At 49.5% G+C, this 23,681-nt stretch overlaps 1 protein-coding gene across 1 annotated transcript in view; it reads left to right on the top strand.

Annotated features, from left to right (window-relative positions):
• LOC144936044 (complement factor B-like) overlaps positions 1–7,084 on the top strand; it is a 75,663-nt gene extending 68,579 nt beyond the window's left edge. Inside the window, exons 14-18 of the mRNA XM_078862854.1 lie at positions 3,317–3,411; positions 4,918–5,027; positions 5,341–5,464; positions 6,606–6,655; positions 6,927–7,084. Of these exons, the coding sequence (XP_078718980.1) occupies positions 3,317–3,411; positions 4,918–5,027; positions 5,341–5,464; positions 6,606–6,655; positions 6,927–7,070 (523 nt within the window). The 3' untranslated portion in view covers positions 7,071–7,084. The remainder of the gene's footprint in view (positions 1–3,316; positions 3,412–4,917; positions 5,028–5,340; positions 5,465–6,605; positions 6,656–6,926) is intronic.
• The last annotated feature ends 16,597 nt before the right edge of the window (positions 7,085–23,681 follow it).

Genomic DNA, 23,681 nt, shown 5'->3' with positions numbered 1-23,681 from the left:
CATTATATCCCCCTGGGCTGGGGCTGGCTCCGCCCTTCGCCCCGCCCACCTTCCAGATTTTTCGAGCTCTTTCTCGAAGACTCCTGAGAGCTCTTTTAGAGCACGTGACCGCCCAGCGGCCCCGTCCACCAGTTGCCCCCCTCCAATATCATCCAGTCACATGTCAGCAGGTCAACTAGCGTATCATGCCCCAACGTAACCCTGGCTGTTTGACGCTCCCTCTCGCTCCCTCACCGGGAGCCCGCACCGCACACCGTACGTGGTGCCTCCGCGCTGACTAGCGCTCACCCAAGCCCCGCTAGGGCTGGTATGACACCCCGTAAGCGGGCTATACATCATGTCATCACATTATCCACCATGGCTTCGTAAGCCCGGCAACACACACTGACAATCACAGTCACTACAAATGTACGAGACTCAATAATGATTCAGTTGAAAACCGAGTACCCCCCTTGCTTCACCTAACATGGTTCTGATAAATAAATATCTGAGGAAAAAACATGAATAATGTAAGCATATTAAGCACAATGAATGATACAGTCTAAGGCCAGTAGGGGGTTTTCACACAAAAAGGACTTACAATTCAATGGAAAACTTGGCCTTGTCTTTCACTGATGAGCTGTGTCATCCGGGGGGTGGGGGGGGGCAGTGAGGCTACTGCAGTGATTACGTTTTTTTCAAGCTCAATTTGTTTCTCTGCTTTGTCTTGATCTGGGTCATTGCAGCAAAAGATGCTTCGTACAGGTAGGTTGATCCAAGAGGGAGCAGCTGATTCAAAGCATTCTTCTCTAAATCAGAGTATTCCTGAACTAAAACTGTGAAAGTGTTGAGCCATCAAACCTCATCTGCAGGCCACGGGTCTGAGGACACTTCCAAAAGTGTTTCCTGAGACTTGCAGAAATGTAACTTTTGTTGTTTTCTGGCAAAATAAATGGATTTCGCACCCAGTACAACCCAGGAGATCTCTACTTAATGTAAGCGCAGTATGACTTGAAATCCCAAGTCAAGTTGGCCAAATGTCCCTATATTATTGGCTTAATTTGAGCTCTCTCAAACTGCTCATTGGAAGGGAAGCAAGTAAAATCCCCAGCTGCACATATCCTCTTCCAGAATTCTGTTTTCTTGATGAAAGTACCAACGTCATACAAATGTGGAATATGAGTAGCGTTCCTTTGCCGGGGCAGATTCAGCTTATTGAATACATCTGCAAGATAGGTTAGTTCTGCTAGCCATTCAGTGTTTTCGTGCATGGTGGCGAATGGAGATTTATGCTCTGACAGAAAGGTATTCTCCCTCTCGACAGCCATCGAATCTTTTTGTGAAGCAATAGTTGCTTGTGTTCAGATCCCATGTTTTCGCACGGTTTGAAAAACATTCAAACATTTAGTGGTCTTGACTTAATGAAGTTTATTACTTTAACAGCATCATTTAATACTGCATGCAACTCAGAACTAATTCTTTCGAGGCCAATGCTTCCCTACGTATGATGCAGTGGGTCCACTGCACATCAGGATTTTCTTTCCTAATCCGTGTTATGAGTCCTTTCATCTACACAGTCATTGACACAGCTGCGTTGGTACAACCATAGGTGCAGAAATTTTAGTTCAAACCATGTTCAGAGAAAAAGTGGTCAACACCGTTAAAAATGTCCTCCAGTTGTATTCCTCTTTAAGCTCTTGCAAAAGAGTATATGCTCACAAATATCGTCAATGTCCCTGAATCGTACAAATGCAACCAGCTGTGCCTCCCCACTGATATCTGTAAACTCGTCGAGTGGGAGTTCACATGAGGCAAATTGTGGCAGCAACAGAACACTTATTCCAAATGTAGTGATACACTCAGAGACACTTGGAGTAGGAGGCACTCTTTATTATAGCCTTCACAGGATACAAAGGGTAACTACATTTTCAGTCAGGACAGCTAACAGACTGCCTGACTGCCAACGCCGAGAAGGTGAAGACGGTGGCGAAGACTCCAGCAGCCTGACGGGATTCCACTCCAAGCAACAGCCCCGAGCCTTCGCTCGGGGTCCCCTTTTATCCTCTTAGCTTGGCCTTGCTCCGCCCCAGGCCACGCCCCCCTTCTAGAACCTACTCGCGGGTTCCCAGATTACCTCACGTGCCTCCTCTATCACCTTTGCCATACATCTCTCTCTCTGGCTTAACACATGCCCTGCTGACACAGGGCTGAAGCAACTACAGATCCGCTTTTCTGCCAGCAACTGGCGCCATGCTCCGTAGTGACCCATTCCATATCACTACATAAGTATTTAAACAATATATGCACCGATCATGCAAGGAGTACATGTGTAAAGCTTTGTACCTTGGTTATATTCAACTATTGGTACTAACAGTGATTTAATACACAAAACAATTGTTTGGTCCTCTAGGCACTATACTTGTGTATACGTTAACATGTGTAGTGAGTTCATCGGAGTCGCAGACGTATTCTTGGAGGCAGCACATTTATTTAACACCAACACATGGGGTAACTGCCCCTTCACAGAATAACAACCTATGGTGGTGACCACCAGGCTAACTACACTAATTACAACGTAAATATCTTCTTGGTTCTTTCGGTAAAGTCACGTAGAAGGAAAATAATAAAATAATAAAAATAAAACATAATAAAATAATTATCACGACTCTGCCTTCTCGACAGACCTGTTCTCCACCTGAAAACGTCGTGAGAATTATTTTATTATGTTTTATTTTTATTATTTTCCTTCTACGTGACTTTACCGAAAGAACCAAGAAGATTAATCCTTGTAGTCACGAAAGCTTTAAATACAACGTAACTAGTTACAACAGACCAGGACCAACAGCTCAGGTCCAGGTCCACATGTCGGAGACTTGTAGGACGTAGACGAAGGTTTCTTCAGGATGAACAACAGCACCGGTCCCTCTGGGGGACCCGGCTTATATCCTCTGTGACGTGGCTGGCTCCACCCTTGGCCACGACCACCTTCCAGAATCCTCGAGAAAGATCTCGACCCTGACGCGTGACCACCCCTAGCCCCCACTTGGGGCCCTTGTGTGGACTTAACCGGTCACGTGTCCTCTGGGGTCAACCAGAGTGCCACAGCCCGTAGTAACCCCATTTCCATGGCCGGCACTCCCGCACCCTATCCTGTAGGGGCCAGCACTGCACGCCAAGCGTGGTGCCATCCAGCGCTTTCGATCAGCGCTCACCGAGCCCCTCTAGAGCCGGTACTGTACCCACATCCTAGTGGTGTCCGCGATGTCAATACACGTGTAATAACATGTGTGACTTGTGAACTCAATGCACATTTTCTTTACATGTTTGTCTTACATAGGCCTGTTTGCTTACCATGCACAAAAGATTCAGCTGAAATATTAAAATTAGAAGGAACCGTTTGGAAAGACTGGGAAGAGTTTTGCCACAAACACAGTAAGTATTACTATGCGTCTTTCACATTTGATCACCGTAACCTGCAATATCCCTGATCGCAGCTGTTGCTGGAGCATAGACTGAACGTGCAGTTTTTGAGAGCCTTATTTTAAGCTGGGCAACACTTTCCAATGAATCCTCGAACCCTACAACTCCATGTCTGATTCCCAGAGAGATTAAAAATCCTAATGTTCTAAAATTACCGGATTTTCCCGCATATAGCCCGCATACGCATATAACCCGCAGACGCATATAACCCGCAGACGCATATACCCCGAAAAAATTGCGTTTTGTGTAAAACAAATTTCAGATAGCCCACACCTCCATATACCCCGCATGCATTCATATCTTTAACGTCGTTACCGCAGTTTAATTCCATCATATTAATACAAAGTTTACATTTGTAATACATTCCACTATCAATTGTTAACATTAAAATCATAACGTGCTCAAAGAAAACAAACTAACCGGAAACGAGTGAACTTAAAACAGTAAATAAGTAACAAAAGTAAATATCCAATAAATAATACATAACTGGTAGATAAGTAAATAAGCATACTGTTAGGCTTACCAGCATTCGACCTCATCATATTACAGCTACTGAACCGGTAGTTGCCCCTGTACAGTTTTAGCACTGGTAGATTGCGCACGGCGCAGACAATAGCAGCGCAACGGTAACGCCATTGCCTCCTGGCAACTAAGCATTGGAAGTTTGAAACAAAGCTCATGGTCGATACTGTACAGAGCTCAGCCAATAGCAGCGGCCTAAGGGACTCAGAAATTATGATTCCGCGTCTGGTAAACGCTTGTTAAGGCCCTTCCCATTGTGCAATCCATAGCATCAGCTTAAACTTTCGCACCCCCCTACAGTCATTACGTTAAACAAAGTTTGCCCACTTCAAATATTGTCGTTTCATTGTACAAACAATTTGAATCATTTAAAACGTGATAACATGTGCAATCTTTGTGTGAGTGGTTTATTCTGCCACCATCATGGGTGATGAAATCAAACTTGTAAGTATCTTAGGAATGAGCTGCATGCTGCACTGCCATTGGGCGAAAGATACGTGGCTATACTTCACCATGCCGGTCGGTGTGGGTTTGTGAAAATAATCGCCCAATATGGAAACTCTGGCCACTTGGAACTAAGACAGGGGGATATAGCACCTCAAATATTACATCATTATTGAACTGTGATTATGACTAACAGTTATAACTTACTATATAATAATTGCTGCTATTGACAACACTGCGGGATTTGTCATGACTGTTGACTGCTAGTGATTGTAACCACTAGGTTCGCCATTGATATGTACACTGCATTGTGCATGTAGAATTCTACCGTTGAATTGATATTCAGTGTTTGCTTCAAGTATGTGCATTAAACGCGTATTTGTAGATGCACTGTGAAATGTGGTTGTGCTGTGCAGTATTGCATTGCGGTAAACATGCTAAAATCGAAATGTGGTGTCATGTAATGTTACGGATCATATTAATGTTTTTTAGCTGCTCAACAAATATTGACTGAAAACGGAGAAGGAATCATTACAGGGTTTGGCATGGTTAATGCAACTGCAATACCTACACAACTTCAACAGGCCACCATTCAACTTAAAGTAAGGAATACACATCCTCTAAATCATAATAACCGCAAACTGAGAATGCATCCATGTGCTTTTATTTTTTTCATTATTGGAATAAAAATAAAAATGTATTGTCATAAATGAGTAAAAATGTGTGAAATATATTTTCACTTAAACATTATCATACATTATTTCCCAGTATTTTTTCGTGTTAAATATAAATGCCGCAGGTACATGTAACAGAGTGTGTATTGAAAGAGGTCGCCTTGTATCAAACATGCCAAATCTAGTGTTTTGTGGTTTTACTTTTAATAATCATACTTCAGCATAAACTCTCTTTGCTCAGGACAACTCTGCTTGTTTAGAAGAATTTGTGAAATTCCATAGACCTTTCAGCGCAGACACACTCAAAACATTTATAACAAAGAATATGCTGTGTGCTGGTGGTACTGGAGCTGATGCCTGTAAAGGTATGGATTCATGTGCAGTGTCATTTTTCATACATTTAGTGAATAAACAAATCCGAGAGAGAGAGGGTCACAGCAAACCCAGCTACTGTATTCCCCAATTCATTAACTTCAATTCTGTCTCCAGATGTCTAAGTTTTGATTATTCATATAGAATTATTAAGATTTTATGTAGAAATTGGTTCACCGATTTAAGGTTTACATAAAAAAATTAAAAAAATAACGTGAATGTTCAATTAGCGGAGTTTAACTAAATTAGACGTAGGGGGCGCAGAGAGCAGACTCACCTGCACAGAGACTGTCATGAGATAATATAAAATTTCATGTGTAGCCCTTGCTATGAATTCACTGCTGAAGCCACACCTTTTGCCCATCTAGAGTTTTACCATACTTCATGATGGTCAATGCAGGTTGGTTAAGGGATGCTCACGACTGGTTAAGATATCACCTCATCACTACTGTTAGTCGTGGCATAGTGCATGAACCACGGTGCCACCACATTGCATATGCATGTTTGTCTTCTTTGATACGCAAACAATGTACGTTTGGAAAATCGGGAGCATTTAGCCCATGTTAAAAGCCATGGTGATACATTTGATGAGACGTTTAAAAAAATTGTCACGTTGTTAAAAAGGCATATCTTTTTGGAATGTTGTGTATTTAATGAGCCATTTTGTTCATTGTCAAACTTCACCAAACGCTTAGCATAAGGTCAGGATGGAAGAAAAGCGAAATAATGCTGGGCTGGAGATTTACAGCTCGTGAGCTGCAGATTCTGAGATTGCCCGTATGGCTTCACGGTGAGGTATCCAAGCTGATGGCAGCATTTAGGAATGAGGGTACTCTTTGCCGAATGTGTCAATGTGAAATGAGGTGGTTGTAATAGAAGTTATAGATGAGTATAACAGCTCTGGCAATATTTGGTTTTACTCCACTCTAGCGTGCTATATTCAATCACACAAGGGTAGGAATTTGCTTTGCAACATAAATCGAGTTTTGCAATTCAGTATCCTTCATATTCATCTGCAAGGTGTTAAACACCAAGTATACTCGCTTATTTTTCCATCATTATCTTTGCACACGTCATGCTCTAGTATTGGTGATGTTTTTAGCAAGCAAATTCATATTTTATTTTACCTGCTAGGCGATTCTGGAGGACCATTTATCGTGAAAAGATCGGAGCGTTGGATTCAGGTTCGACTGCTGTTTATTGTCTTTGAGACTTTCAAATCGAGAGCAATACGCATAAAACCAATTTGTCATTCATTTGTCATGTTTTAGGATACGTTATTCATATTGAGACAGAATATCTATGTTGTAGTCCATTAAAACTACGAGTGATCTTCACATTCATTTATATGTATCATTTTTATAAAGTTACTGTAACTGTTTGACGTTTTGTGCCTTTAGGCATCTGCTCTGCAACTGTAATTTTTTTTTATTTCATCCAAGTCTTTTCTTACAGATTGGTGTTGTAAGCTGGGGAGTTACTCCAATCTGTGGTGGTGGACAAAGGAATGGCTTATACACAAATGTTGTACAGATGATGCAGTGGATTAAATCACATGTCTATGATATCGATTTTAGAGCAAATGGGCAAGTTTTATAACACCAAATAGTAACTTATCTGGTGTGGACCAATCAGTTTCAAAGACGATGCATATATTATCAGACTACGTTTTTTGTTTGCATTTTGACCACAATTATTGTGGTTAATGCAGACATGATTCCTTATAAAAGGTTTCAGTTTGGTGTTTTAACATCTTAACACCTGTTTTGTTGCCAGAAAAAAAGGGGAAACCCTATTCTCAGTAACTGATCATTATCTTAAACCAACAGAGTAACCTCAACTCATAAAAAATTAACCCGTAAAAACTAAGTTTTTCACTATAAATCCTTTATATGCGTGGCGGCTAGAGTCCTCTCGTCCTCTGGCTTGAGATGGCTGCCACCTATGGGTCAGATGATTGCCTTCCACCATTAAGCAATTGGTAATTAAATATAATTTTTAAAATCCTAAAAAGTGTAAAATTTAGGAAAAAAAAATTTCACGAAAATAAATTGTCACACACAACGAGTCTGTGTGCAAAATGTCAGCTCGATTGGATCACGGGAAGTGGGTTAAAAAACGACCGAAAGATTTGCACGGTCGTAAGCGCGCAAGCAAGTGAACTTAATATAAAGGATTTAAAAATAGACTGTAATACAAGGACTACTGTATATTCATTTCAATGTTTACTCTGAAATGAAAGCCTTACCATGTGTTAAAGTGTTGTCCTTATATATGTATTGCTGTTTTTTTCCACTTTTCCCTCTGAATGAGAGAAGTTATTAAGTTAGCTGCTCAACAGTGATGGTTGTTATGTGTCATTAAAACTGCTGATTTACGCACTAACCTTGCATCACTGGCAAATATTTCAATCACAGTCATCAAATGTGAAATTAAGATTGTGTAGGAAGAGTGTATAAATGCATGTTGAAACTGTTATGATGAAGGGAAATTTAATTGCGATTTAATCACGGATGATACAATTTACATATTGCAATGTTGGCAGGAAATAATGGCCAAAAGCTGTGTTTTTCAGAATTATAGCCCCCAACTATCGAGTGTGGATTGGGAAATCTGGGAGTTTGAGTTTTACATCCTGAACAGATTACTATCAGCAGGTTTGGCTTTGTTGGTTTTTTAGTGCTCTGCCTCCCCATGTGAAGGGCTGTGGTCATTTTTGGAAGCGCACTGGCATTACCAGCCACTCTGCGTCTCAGATGAGATTATGTTGTGGTCTTTGAGAGATATTTAAGCACTGACTGCAAACCCTTATTTTTGCTGGGAGGTCATGCCAGAATAAATTTCAGCCATTCTCAATCTACCAGTGGATCTAGGCCACCCCGCACCATGTTATTCAAGGTCAGTGCTGGTTAGTGAAAAGGGGGAGGGCAGGACCAGTTCTCGTATATTTCCACTGATAGCCATGGCCAGGAATCAAACTTGAGTCACCGGATTATTAGCATAGCGCACTAACCAATGGACAACCGCTCTATGCTTTTCACTCATATATGATTATATAAAGCGTATGATTATGGCTGTGGCTCATTATGTATATATATCTGTGCGGACAGCGGCTCTGTCATTTCTGATCAAGCCCTGTGAGGCGTTGCCAGGGTTGTGCATCTGTGATGTCGTGGATGTAATGCTCTGGATGCAAATTTGTGGGTGTGTAGCTGTGGGTGTTCTGATATTGGTGATGCTGTGGATGGCAAGTTTGTGTGTGAGGTTGGTGTGATGATGTGTGTGTAATGGTGTGCTTGTGTAAAGGAGGTCCACACTTTTGTTCCTTGAGGGGTACTTGTCCAACAGTCTTTAACACCGCACTGCACTATTTTCTTTCTACTCCATTCCACCATACGTTGCTTTTCTTTGTTATTGACATCCTCACTTCACACCCCTTACATATATACTCTCCCTCTCTCTCGAACCTTCTAGAAGCTCCTCGAACCTCTGTCCAAGTTTCCCCATCTTTTCTTTCCTGCTCTTTTCCATTTGAATTCCCAGGCTAATCCCCTGACCCCTACATGTTCTCACGCTTCCCAGAGTGGCTGTCGGAGCAGCTAATCAGGGTTCCTGACCTTGCATGTTGCCGGCCCAGTCCTCTGATCCGTCATGCATCGCCAGCGCCGGTAACACTTCCTTTGACCCTTCCCCCGGTTTATTTACAGTTAATTTTGAGGACCTCTCAGCCTCCCTTACATCGCCTCCCCTCCCTTTCTGAGGAGAAGCCATCAGCTTAATCTATGTTATTCAAGTGCACCCTTACAGAACAGTAGTTGTGATGAGTGAATATTTTGAGCGTTACAAATTAGCATTATTATTAATGGCAAAAAAAACCAAAAGAATATACATAAATAACAATAAAAGAACACAAGTGATTATGGCATGAGTACATTTAACGGGACACCGAGAGTACGCAGTCATGTAGATGTGGTATGTGGAATGGCTGAAGGCCACCCCACAGGCTGTTGAACCAATGGCCTCCGCGCGCAGGACAATGACTTTTGGTTGCCTTTGGCATAGGTGTTCGTGGACGCATCCGCCATGGAAGCTGTCACTAGGTATCCGTCAGGTAGATGAACATGCTTGGGAGCATGGCGGTGAGGTGTGGAAAGCTGTAAGCCCCAGAATACTGTGGAATCGCCTCCCCATCAATTGGAAGTAAGGAATTATGGTAGTGGTGGTTGCGTATACCCCCACTGAAAATAAACATCAGTGGAGGGATGCAGGCAAGGCCGATGAGTTGGATGCCTTCTATGACGCCCTGTCACAGGTGCTAGCTAAAGTAGCCCCTCGGAATAGTCATCCTCTTGAGTGATGTCTCGGCCTTGCTATGCGCTGCGTTGTACCACTATCCGAGTAGTTAACCTCGAATTCAATAAACCTCCAGAGCTAGGGTGAACGTCCGACTCCAACGTATTTAATGAATAGAACGAGGTAAAACTAATGCAAAAACACAGCCCAAAATACAGCATCTGTTAATACAAGTGTAGTGACTGTGAATGTCACTGTGTGGTGCCGGGCTTGCGAAGCCAAGGCGGATAATATGTTGTCATTATGTGCAGCCCGGTTACTGGGCGAAGTACCAGCCCTAGCGGGGCTTGGGTGAGCGCTGGTCAGCGCGGAGGGACCACGTACAGTGTGCGGTGTGGGCTCCAGTGAGGGAGCGAGAGGGAATGTCAGCCAGCCAGGGTTATTTTGGGGCATGATACGCTGGTCGACCTGCTGACACGTGACTGGATGATATTGGAGGGTGGCCACCGGTGGGTGGGGTCCATTGGGTGGTCACGTGGTAAAAAGGAGCTATCGGGAGCCTTCGGGAAAGAGCTCGAGAGATCTAGAAGGTGGGCGGGGCGAGCGGCGGAGCCAGCCCCAGCCCAGGCCGATATAATGGGGGCCCCGTGAGGGGCTCAGGGTTCTTCAGGTTGTAGGTTAAAAAGATCCACGTCGGGTTGAAGAAGCCTCTAGCCACGCGGTTCGGAACACAGCTCGTGGTCGGGACCGGGATAGCGAACCATGTCTAGTTCTGCCATAGTGTGGTTAGATGGGCATTCAACACCCAAGTGGAGGTGACATTATGTTGTGTTGAGTTGGTGAAATAAAGTGTTGCTCCGAAGACAACGTCTGTGACTCAGTTGGACTCACTAAAACTGGTATCGAAAGTGGCCAACTTGCTAAGCTGTAGCTAGCGGTAGGCAAGTCATGTCTACACGTCGCAGAGTTCGCGCAGTCGGGGCGCGTGGCGCCTCGCCTGGGGATGGCGAGTCGGCTCTCGCCTACCGAAGTGCGCTCTTGGCGCCGGCGAAGGCCGCGTTCCCAAAAATGGACCACGACGGCCTTAATGCCTTGGTCCTCGAGAAGATGCTGGGACTCGCCAAAGACCTCCATACTGTGCTCCCCGCTGAGGACGGTGAGGTGTTTTCACTCAAGATCGCCAGGTGCATACAGGCACAGCAGACCCTGCAATGTGACAGGGTGTTGGTGGCGTGCTCTGCGTCTTTTGCGGAGCCCGGGGCCCATGCGGACGAGCAGCCGGCTCCTTCGTGCTTGCTGCGGCGGGCGAGGTCTACATCATCCCAGTCCAGCAGTGGACAGGTCGCCTGTTACATCTGCGGCCTACCGGGGCACGTCCAATCGAGCTGCCGGGTTCCTCGACAGCGGCCCCTGGGATGTCCGCCTTCCTAAGACTCCCTGCTTCCTAAGGCGAATCGTGGCGCACCCCACATTCCGCCCCAGGGTTCACTTCACCCATCGGAGGGGTCCGATTTGCGTCGGGGTCACGTGCGGTTTCGGGGGGAGTCAGTGCATGTTCGCAATGCGCGGCCGCTCTGACCGGATCAGTGGTTGGAGCTGGCACATCGAGTAGTTGCGGCGGCCGCGGGGTCGTCGGCTGTGCATGGGTTTATTGAGCGGGTTAAAATTTGCATGCTAGTTGACACCGGCGCATCTTCAACCATTATTTCCGACCTCATTTACAATATTTTGTCCCCCGTTGGATCCTGTGTTTCGCCGCCAACGGCGGATCGTTGGGGATAATCGGTTGGATAACTGTTGAGTTGCGCATTGCCGATGTCACATTGTCGGGCCATGTTTTAGTTTCTACGGCCCTGGCTGTTCCGTGCTTACTGGCGACTGATTTTCTCGGCAAAATGCCCTTGAAGATTTTTATCGACCAGGTCTGTTTGAAATTGCCGTCGGGACGGTGTATGGCATTTCTCCCATCTCCGACCCGCATGTGTTCTGCTAATGCCACGGTGCAAGCACTTGTGTGCCAAACTGTGCGGATTCCGCCCGGCGCACAAATATCGGTGCCCCTTCAATTGCGTAAACCGCTCAATGCGCGCGCTGTGGGGGACGGTATTGTGTTGGGTCCCTCAAATAAGCTTAGTCAGGGGATGTCACTCGTAGCGGCTCAGACGCTGGTCTCCCGGGACCAGGCACCATTTATACAAGTCCTTATTGCTGGGTCGGACACGACGGTCATTCCGGAGGGTTCCGTGATTGCACATGCATCTCTGGCGTGTCTGGAAGCGGATGTCATGGACAATGTCGGGGTCGGCGTTTGGGCTCACGGACCTCGGGATGTGGATGAGGGCTGGATCGATAGACTGTGCTCTGAATGTGGCGATTTATCCGCGGGACAAATGGGGTAGCTGAGATTGCTCCTGCGGGAGTTTTCGGACATTTTTAGTAAAAGTAAATTTGATATCGGTCGCATGTCCCTTTTGAGCCACCATATTGACACGAGAAATGCCGCACCCATTCGGCAGAATCCTTACCGCCTGAGCCCGGCCGAAAAGAAACACGTTAGGGTGGCGGTTGATGAGATGTTGGCCGCAGATATCATCTCGCCATCCACCAGTCCATGGGGTGCTCCGATCGTACTTGTTAAGAAGCACGACGGCAGTTTGCGCAAGCTTAACAAGGTTTCTGTTGCAGATGCATACCCCTTGCCTCGTATGGACGATTCGGCAGGCACGCGGTTCTTTTCCACTCTTGACCTTCTGTCGGGCTCTTGCAAGCTGCCGCTTGACAAGGCTTCAAGGCCCAAAACGGATTTTAGAAGACCACAAGGGTTGTTTGAGTTTAACAGGCTTCCGATGGGGCTCCACTCCGCGCCGGCCACCTTTCAGCGTTTGATGGAGTTGGTTTTAGCGGGCCTCCAGTGGGATTCGTGCCTAATATATTTGGACGACGCCATTGTTTTCGGTTGCACGTTCGATGAGCATTTGGATTGCGGGTTGTTTTCGTTAAGATATGTGCGGCCGACCTGAAATTCAAGCCCCAAAAATCGGTTCGACACTTTAGCCATATTGTCAGCAAATCGGGAATCGTGATAGACCCGGAGAAAACTGCTTGCGTTCGGACGTGGCTGACCCCCACCTCGGCCAACTTGTCGCGGGGTTCGCATCTATTGCAAAACCTCTCCACGCATTGACAGCTAATGGCCAACAACTTCATTGGGGGTAAGAGGATGAAGCTGCGTTCCGCTCTATTCATGATGGGCTGGTTAACGCCCCTCCCCTGCGTTATCCCGTCTTTTTGTTGCCATTCGTGTTGGACACGGATGCAAGTAATACCAGCATTGGTGCAGTGTTATCCAAAGTTGTAAATGGCGTGGAGCACGTGGTCGCGTATGACAGCAAGGTGCTGTCTCCGGCCGAGCAGCGGTACTGCGTAACGCGCCGGGAGCTATTGGGTATTTGTCCACCAATATTGGCCGTACTTGTACGGGAAACATTTCAAAGTGCGCTCCGATCACGTGGCGCTCCAGTATGCACTGTGCGTGGATCAACCCTCTGGTCAATTGGCACTCTGGCTCGAAATCCTGCATGATTTTAATTCAAAGTTAGGTATCATAAGGGTTCTCCGCCATACGAACGTCGATGCCCTTTCGTGATTGCCAGCGGGCGGGGAGTGTGCTTGTTTTTCGGGTTCCGGTCGTTGTCGACCGGACGGGCTCGACCTCCCCCTCCCCTCTCATTGCATCTGCCGTGGACACGATGGGAGGGACGGGCGACATCCCTGCCGCACGGGATGCGATTTTGGGGTTGGACTACGAGATGTGGGGACGCCGGCAAGTGGAGGACGCGTCCCTCCTTAAGTTGCGCCGGCATGTCAGGGAGACCACCGATGGCACGGCTCCGCGAGGTGTCGCCTCGTTTGTCCTGCGGGGCAGGCTGCTCATGTATTGGGACAGAGGATTGCGCCGTTATGCTATTTTTGTCCCTACCGCCCTGCGTGGCGAGGTTGTATGGGCTGTGCATACACACTCACCATCACTCACACACAAGCCCACACACTGACAACAAAGCAGCCACTATTCGCCACTACGTGGCAGTGAAGTCACCACAATTAAGGTGCCTTGGGTTGACTGGTGTGCCAGGCTAGGCACAGGAGGAGGTTACGGGAAAAAACCCAGGTGCTATGGAATGACTTCTGTGCCAGGAGAGGTGCAGGAGGTTATGGGACAGACCCATGTCCCATGGGTTGACTGCTGTGCCAGGTTAGGTGCAGATCACAGGACAAACCCAAGTGCTATGGTAGACAGACAACTGGCAGAAGCACCACGACTACCAGAACACAACCTCACAGAACCACCACTCAACCGCACAACCACACAGAACCACAACCACCTCCCAGGTGATGGAAGTCGGCAGTCCAATTGGGCAGCAGCCAAGGTCAAATGTCGGAGTGCAGCCAGACAATTCCTGAGCCTTGAACCGTCACCACCCAGAGAAAGGGTCAGGGAGGGAGACACAGGGAGAGAGAGGAGACACGGGAAGAAAGAGGTGGGAGATAGGGGGAGGTAGAAACAAGGGGAGAGAGGGGAGGGATACACGGGGAGGAGGTGAGAGGTAGGAGGAGAGTGTGTGGAATGACTGCAAGGCAAGGTTTTGTGACCCACATAGCACAGGGGCGACAGTGCCGGCTGGAGCCATCGCTGTTGGAACCGCATGGGCAGGGGACCCAGAAGGTGTCCTCCATCCCACCATCTGCGCCAGTAGAACCACCACAACCAACAACCATAACTAAAGCCACAACTAGAACCACAAATTCAACCACGAACATAACCACAACTAGAACCACAAATTCATCCACAACTAGAACCACAGATATAACCACAACTGTAACCAAAACCATCAACTACAATTATAACCACACCCACAACTATCCCCATAATATGAAACCACAATTCTAAGCGCGAAAACTACGGACACAACTATAACCACAACCATAATATAATCACAACTATAACCATAACATAACCACTACAACTATAACCACACCTCCGGTTAGCACAAGTGGCTACGTACGGTGCGAAAGAAGTTCAACACCTACAAAGACAAAATAAAAAAATCTCCCGTACAGCATTTAACAGACTGTCGGGGCAAGTGCTGTTAGCGAGCACCTATGGAGGCCGGCAGTGTGGCACACAAGCGGGTGGGTGGAAAGCCCCATACCCGACCGTCTTTGTCTCCTGAGTGGCGATGTTTATTACACACAGCAACAGGTACTCATTTGAGGCAGAGTCGACGTAGGGGAGGCCCTGGACTGGTTCAGATGATCGTCACTGGTGTTGGCCGTGAGCGGGAATCGAACTTGTGTCCACGGGTTTGTAGCGCGGCGTCTTGACCGCGACTCTACCGCTCCCTACACATACATAAACGACCATGACAGCCAACATAACCACCTTCATCACAAATATAACCACAAAAACATAACATAACCATCACAACTTTGACCACAACAACCACCAACAACAATCACAATTATAACCACAAGCATAACCACAACAACCATAACATAACCACCATAGCTATAACTACAACCACCACAACCTCAACTATAACTATATCCATGACCACCGCAACCACCATGTACACAACTATTGCCACAAAAAATATAACCCCCACAACTATAATATCCACAACCTACACAACCACACTTAACCATAACCAAAAGCACTATAACCAACATAACCACCTAAACCACAACTAAAAACTCAACCACCACAACCATAACAAGCAACAAAACCACCACAACAACCACATTGATCCTGCTACTCTCACACCACCGACACAACCACTGTGTCAATGCTCTATGTGTCTGTGTGTCTCCGTGTGTCTCCGCGTGTCACTGTGTGGGTGAGTCGATGGGTGAGAGTGGTGAGTTGGTGGGTGGGTGGGTGTGTGGGCGATGTAATGGAACCTGCACCTCTGCCGCACGTGGTGGGGTAAAGGGTGGGTACGCTCACCTTGCTCCAACACGTGTAGATCAGCGTGGAAGAAGAGACCAAATACCCTATTTAGCGGCCTCTAGTGGAGGCCCATTCCGCCAGCAGGCGATTGGCCTCCACAATAAATCATTCCGTGCAGAGATGAAGCAAAGTCTCCTTGACTCATCCCATCAGCCGTACGGCCGTCTGGGAGTGCCTCTCATCAGCAGCAATGGCTCAACTCGAGCGCCACTCTGGGCCGGTTTCCACCTTCAGTGCCTCATCAGCAGCAGCAGAAGAGCCGGGCTCTGCTTGAACCGATGCCGCGAGCCCAGCAGCTGTTTAGAAGCTTGCGGCTGTAGGCCGCCTTTGTCTCTCCCCCACCACTGCTGAGGTGTCCACACCATGCGAGGTTCTCACTTTCAGGCTGAGTCGACCCTGAGGAGGCCCAGACAGCGAACCGTTTCAGAAGTTGGCGCCACTCGCCCCGGCGGAAGCGGAAGTAGAAGCGGGGGAGGGGGTATGGGGGGAGGGGGCTGGAGGGGGGAGGAGTTGAGAGATAGTGACGTCATGTAGGGCGTGGTTTCCTGGCGAAAGGCGGCGGTAGAGGTGCGGAGAGCAGCAGCAGCCGCGAGTGGAGATCAGCTGAGGAGTGGATCCCCGCTGTGGGTTAGTGGTGGTGATGTGTTAGTGGTGGGGTTGTTAGTGGTGTTAGTGGTGGTGGGGTTGTTAGTGGTGGTGTTAGTAGTGGTGGGGTTGTTAGTGGTGTTAGTGGTGGTGGGGTTTTTAGTCGTGTTAGTAGTGGTCTGTTTTCGTGGAGGTGTTAGTGGAGGGAGGGGGGTATGGGGGGGAAGGTGCTGAGGAGGAGCTCCGGACTGTTACGTCACGGAGGGCGTGGTTTCCTGGCCCAGCCCCCCACGTGCCTCTGGCAGTTTGGGCGAAAGGCGGCGATCGAGAGGCGCGGAGAGACGACATCGTCCAGCAGCTTAAGCCATCGGAGCGAGACTCGACGAGGTGAGGATTATGTGAGGGTGTGAGTCTGTGTCGTGGGTTCGCGGTGAGGGTGTGAGTCCGTGTCGCGGGTTCACGGTGAGGGTGTCAGTCTGTGTTGATGTGGGTTCATGGTGAAGATGTGAGTCAGTCTTGGTTCTTTCGGTAAAGTCACGTAGAAGGGAAGTAATAAAAGAATAAAAATAAAACATAATAAAATACAATTCTCACGACGTTTCGGCCACAACGCAAGCAGCCGTCCTCAGGTGAAGACCAGGTCTGTCGGGGAGACAGCGTCTGAATGAAACACCACCACGCTTGGAGCGTATATTTAAGCTGGGTTGGAAGGGGGGAAGGGCGCCTTGACAAAATAATTTGCATATCAAGAGGAATTTAGCATATTTATGGGAAATGTGATTAGTACTACTTGTCAAATGCGTAGGTGGGCGGGGGGTTTTCAAAGTCATTATGCCCGTGCATTATTCAGGATTAGCAGCATCAAAGGGAGGGGATAGGGGTAGCATTGATAAAGGGAAGGAATGTTAATAGTATGTAGCTGTAGTAACTAAACAACCACGTAAAAAACTAAAGTATAAACTACATAGTATCATCAGTACACTAAATATATTTTTATTATTTTATTACTTCCCTTCTACGTGACTTTACCGAAAGATCCAAGAAGATGAATCCCTGCAGTCACGAAAGCTTTAATTCGAAATGTGAGTCAGTGTTGATGATGTGGGTTCATGGTGAAGATGTGAGTCTGTGTTGGTGACGTGGATTCGTGCCGATTGTGGGTTATTGCTGATGATGTGGTTTCATGTTGAGTGTATGAGTCCGTATTGATGATACGAGTCCATGATATTTACATAGGTTCATGGTCATGAAGTGAGTCCATGTTGTTTCTGTGGATTCGTGGTGATGGTGTGAGTCCGTGCTGATGATGTGAGTTCGTGTTGATGTGAGTCCGTATTGATGAGGCAAGCCCATGTTATTCATCTGGGTTTATGGTGATGTATGTTGAACTTCTTTCTCACAGTACATAGCCAACCGTGCTGATCAGAGTCGGTGTTGATGATGTGAGTCCGTGCTGTGACCTGATTCGTGTTGTGACATGGGAACCAGTTACGTCACACACCCTCAACTCTGCGTGACCCTCTCCTCTCTCCCCTGCTCTCCACGCAGAGACCCGGACGACGCTAGGAACGACGTGAGCTCTGTACACAACGCTGCTCTGCAAGTCGCTGCCATTGAGGTAAGTGTGGGTCCCTCGACTCGCGCGGTGAAGTATGAGGTGAACGTGTGTTCTCCACTCTCCATCCATGTGCCTGTTGCCTAGCTGTCTACCTGGGTGTGCATCTGCTTGCCTACCTGTGTGTATGTGTGTGTTTCTATCAGAATGTCTTTCTGAGATCCTGTCTGTGTACCTGGCTGTCTATCTATGTGTAATGCAGGCGTAAACGGCCTCGCGGATATGACGTCATGGGGGGGAGGAGTTAGGTCACGTGTGAGAGAGGGGTGAGGTCTTAAGGGAGAGATACCGGAAGAGACGGGAGAGTGTGGGAGATAGAGTTAGAGTGAGGCCACGCAGGGCGGAGGTCGAGGAGTGGCGAGATCGCCACACACATGCAGAGTAAGACTTGGCACCGTCAGCCAGCGGTGACCAAGCGCGGAGGAACGACGGGCAGCGGTGGAGCTGCAGTGAGGGCAGCCGGAGGACTGCACAGGGGATCTGCAGCGGAGCTGCAGAGGTGTGGAGGCTACGGGAGCGAGGGCAGCTACGGAGCTGCCAAGGGGAGAGCTCTGAGCAAGGGCCGTGTGGGACAAGTGTAAGAACCCGAATAAAGGACAACGGAGACAGACCCAGGATCGAGTCCTTTATTACACTGGTGTCAGAAGTGAAACGGCATGTCAAAACAGCTCAGAAAAAAGATTATTCCTGCGCCATAATCTGCATCATCATCCGACGACGACGACCTTTCTCAGGCGGTGGACTTGCCTGCGATGGAGGAGGAGATCCGTGCAGGGACGAGTACGGGTCCGGGAGTCCAAGATGTCGCCGCGTCGGTGGACCCGTCTGCGCCGAAGGACGCGGATTGGCGATGGAGGCAGATGGCGGCGCAGCTGGAGACACTGAAAATCGTGCTCGCGCAATTGTGCGAGCTCGTCACGCCGAGGACGGCGTTGGGGAGAGCCGATGGAGGTCCGCAGGTCGCTGCCTTGCTCCCGCTGTCGGCGCCATTGGCCACGCGGCAAGACGACGCCATCTTGGGCGTGGCAGGAGAAGAACGGCGGGAAGCCGCCATTTTGTGCTCTCCGCGGCGAGAGGCCGCCATTTTGAACACGTTGCGATGCGACGCCATTTTGAATATGCCGCCCGGTGAGTCATCGGCTGAGGACGGCGCAACAAGGAGTCGCAGTCGTCATCTCACGACCGTTAAAGAATTCTCCATCGGGGGCGATTGGAGTGCTTTCGCCTGCAGATTTTTGGCGGCGGTACGCTCAGCAAGGTGGACGGACGCTGAGGCATTGGAGGTTTTACCGACTCTTCTCGATGACGAGTCGGTGAGATTCTTCCGTTCTATAAAGGCCGAGAAGAAGAAAACATTGAGGGGTTTTCGACGAGATGGCAGATGCATATGAGCCACCGGATGATGCTCATCGCCGGTTTGTTCAACGTCAGCGAGCACCCGAAGAGTCGCCGGTGGCATACAGGGGTGCGGTGTTGGAGTTGGCCATGGCTGCATACCCGGAGACGGAGCCTGACCTGCTCGAACCTCTCATCTTGGGTAAGATGCTCGAGCTGTCCCGGGATTTGGGGATTCCTATGCCGGTGTGTGGCCACGAAAAGCTCACATCCCGGGCGGCCGCTAAATGTCTTGATGCCCAGTTCAACCTGCGCCGTTGGAAGCAAGTCACGGCGTGGACGGGGGGCCCATCGTCGAAGGAGGTGCCGCGGGTTGGGATCCCAAGAAGGCGGTGTACGTTCCAGACGGGGGGGGCCCGCAGGAGCTGACAGCCGCCTCTGCTCAGTGGTCGGCCCGCAGTACGCCGGGGCCGCGATCTGCGCCGCCGCCACGGGAGCGTCGGAACGGGGTGCCTGCGGCGCGGCGCAATAACATCGACTGCTTCCGCTGCGGCCGTAAAGGCCATTACGCCAGGGACTGCTGGGCCCGCGTCCCGGGTCCGCCCCAGCAGGAGGCCTCGTCAGCGGACGTGCCACGGAAGGATCCTCCAGGACAGGCAAGTCGGTGCGCACCAGACACCCGGCAAGGCTTGACACCTCACTCATCACCGTTGTCGTGCGATCCGGGTGTTGTTAATAACGGGGGGAGGCCATCGACTGGGCCACGTCGCTCGGTAACGCAGTGGCGTAAATTGGCATGGCGGGTCGTCGCGGCCGCTACTGGTTCGTCCACTGTACCTGGTTCTATACAAGGGGTGGACGTACGTGTTTTAGTGGATTCCGGGGCGTCCGCGACCATTATATCGGATGTCATTTTCCATCTGTTGAACATCCCACCTGAGGCCGTGCGTCCGGTTTACGATTCCTGCGTCGCTGCCAACGGGGGTAGCATGGGCATTGTGGGCCAGGTGGACGCTACAATATCTATCGGGGGAGTGTCGGCCTCGGGAATTGTGTTAATTTCGAGGTCCCTCGCGGTTCCTTGTTTGTTGGGAACTGACTTCCTGGCCAAGATGCCCATTCTAATTCGAATTAATCAAAACTGCATTGAATTACCGGGTGGGCGAAAAATTACATTTCTACCGTCGCCCTGGGGGCGACCTGCTCCGGTCGCTCAGGTGCAGGCGCTGTCCGAGGTATCTGTTGATATTCCACCTGGCTCACAGATGCTTATCCCCTTGCGATATCGGAAGCCTGTACCTGGTCGTCAGGGTGCAATTGGGGTTTTGTTGTCGCCGTCCGCCACTATAATGGGCGGAGCGGCGCTCGTTGGGGCGCAAACTAGTGTCCGGCCTGACCAGCAGCCGTTTCTGCAGGTGCTTAATGCAAGTACCGAAAATGTGTGTGTGCCGGCTGGTACGGTTGTGGCACATGCCACTACGGCGTTTACGGCACAGGATCATCTGGGCAGCCAGGTCGTGGTTGGTGGTGTTTCAAGTCCTGGTGCCGCAGATAATCGCTGGATCGCCGAATTGTGTGGGGAAAATTCTTCCCTTTCCGGTGAACAACGTTGTGCGCTTCGTAAATTATTATTGAGTTATTCTGATGTGTTTAGCTCCGACGATTTGGACTTGGGACGCACCTCGTTGCTTTACCATCATATTGACACAGGGGACGCTGCCCGTATTCGGTTAAACTCGCATCGGATGAGTCCGGCGGAGCGAGATCAGGTTCGAGGGGCAGTGGATGACATGTTGGCTGCGGACATAATATCTCCATCTAACAGCCATATGGGTGCGCCTGTTGTTTTGGTTAAAAAGAAGGATGGCAAATTGCGATTTTGTGTCGACTTTCGAAAATTGAATGAAGTGTCTGTGGCAGATGCGTACCCCCTGCCGCGTATGGACGACTCCCTCGATGCCTTGTCGGGGGCGAAGTTCTTTTCAACGCTAGATCTCTCTTCGGGATTCTGGCAGCTTCCCCTTGACGAGCCCTCGCGGGAGAAGACTGCTTTCCGTACGCCGCAGGGGTTATTCCAATTTAATTGTCTTCCGATGGGGCTGAATGCTGCCCCTGCCACATTTCAAAGGTTGATGGAGTTGGTGTTAACGGGGTTGCAGTGGGAGACATGTCTGATATATTTAGATGATATTATCGTCTTCAGCCGCACATTTGATGAGCATTTACTGCGGTTGGAGGCGGTGTTCGCCAGGATGCGTTCCGCAAATTTGAAATTTAAGCCTAAGAAATGTCACCTACTGCAACGGTCCGTGCGCTATTTGGGGCATATCATAAGTGCGGACGGGGTGGCCACGGATCCGGACAAGACAGCATGCGTCCGTGACTGGCAAACCCCGGCCACGGTGGGGGATGTACGTCGGTTTTTGGGGTTTGCCTCATACTATCGGAGGTTTGTTCCGGATTTCGCGACGATCGCGAGGCCCTTGCACCTCCTTACGGGTAAAGGAAGGAAATTTGCTTGGGGACCGCCGGAAGAGGCGGCGTTTCAGGGCCTGCGCGATCGACTGGCTACGGCACCGACGTTAGATTATCCTGATTTCGATCACCCCTTCATTCTGGATACGGATGCGAGTGACACGGGCATTGGGGCCGTGTTGTCTCAGTCAAAAGGTGGTGTGGAACGCGTGGTGGCGTATGGTAGCCGGGTTTTGTCTCCCGCAGAAACTCTCTACCGCGTCACACGCAGGGAACTTTTGGCTATTGTTTTCTTTCTCCGCCAATTTCGACTGTATCTCTACGGTCGTTCGTTTATTGTACGCACGGATCATGCGGCCTTGCAGTATGCTCTCAAGATGGACCAACCATCCGGCCAGTTGGCGCGGTGGTTGGACACGCTGCAAGAATTTTCCTTCCAAATTCACCATCGGAAGGGGGTGCGTCACGCGAATGCGGACGCGCTTTATAGGTTGCCGCAGCGATCCCCTTGTGCGTGCGCGTCGGGGACGCATAGATGTGCGCCGATTCAGCAACCTCCTCAGCCTGTTGCGTTGGCGGTCGACGTGCCTGAAGCTCCAAAGGAGCCGGGACCGGCTGATGGGATTCTGAATCTTCCAAGGGCTGTGTGGATTCGGGAACAAATGTTTGATGGTTCATTGGTCTCGTTACGGAATCGGACTGCGATGAAGAGTGGGGGACTGGGTACGGGGGGTATGCCGGAAACCGCTCTCCGCGATGGTCTGCTGATGTGGAGGGAAGGGTTACAGGAACGCTGGCGTCTGGTTGTACCGGCATCCTTGCGGTACGAGTTGATTAGGACTCTGCATGGGGACACGCTTTTACATCTGGGGGTGCAGAAGACCCTATTGACGCTACAGCGAGACTATTTTTGGCACGGCATGACAACGGATGTCGTCGGTCACGTTCGCGCGTGTCCCGATTGTGCCCGGCGAAAACCACCTAAACAACCATATGTGCCGCCCATACAGTCTATTCAGGTGTCTAGAGTTAACGAATTGGTGGCGTTGGACATTTTGGGACCCTTCCCGCCATCCGCTAAGGGAAATAAATACTTGCTAGTTGGGGTGGAGTACCTCTCCCGCTGGCCGATGGCCTGGCCTTTGCCTGACCAGTCAGCGGCGTCTATCACAGACGCCTTTCTATTCGGGTACGTTATGGACAAGGGGGCGCCGGAGAGGCTCCTCACAGACCAAGGCCAGAATTTTTCTTCTAAATTGTTGGGGGAGGTGTGCGCGGCTCTTGGAACTAAAAAGATACGGACATCTCCCTACCACCCGCAAACGGATGGTATGGTCGAACGGCTAAATCGGACTTTGTCCGCCATGTTGTGTCACACCGTGAGTGAAAAACAATCGGATTGGGATTTGCATATCCCTGGGGTACTTTTGGCATACCGAATGACGCCGCATGCGGCTACAGGATATTCGCCGTTTTTCCTTATGTACGGTCGCGAGAACGTGCCGCCAATGGATGTGCAGTTGGGAACTGGAGTGAGGGGACCTGCTAAGCCTCTTCCTGATTACATTCGGGATACCGTTCGCCGGGTTACTGAGGCACGGGAGGGGGCCCGCATGGCTACTGCCAAAGCCCAGGCCCGGAACGAGCGGTGTGCTCGACGCTCGAAGGGGGAGTGCCCCTGGAAGGTGGGGGACATGGCCTGGCTCCATTGCCCGCAGGTGCGGCCAGGTACCTCTCCTAAATTACACAAACCATGGCAAGGGCCGGTTCGCCTCATCGAGGTTCCCAACCCACAGTCTGCGCGTGTTCGGTTTGGATCTCGGCGTTGGTTCGTTCACACGTCGCGCTTGAAACCATATGTGGCCCCTCGAAACGATGCGTCATCTCCCGATGTTGCCTT

Source organism: Lampetra fluviatilis, chromosome 15, assembly GCF_964198595.1.
Source record: "Lampetra fluviatilis chromosome 15, kcLamFluv1.1, whole genome shotgun sequence".
Classification (NCBI taxonomy): Eukaryota; Metazoa; Chordata; class Hyperoartia; order Petromyzontiformes; family Petromyzontidae; genus Lampetra; species Lampetra fluviatilis.
The sequence above is the reverse complement of the archived record's forward strand: the minus strand, read 5'-3'. Positions and strand labels throughout refer to the sequence as shown.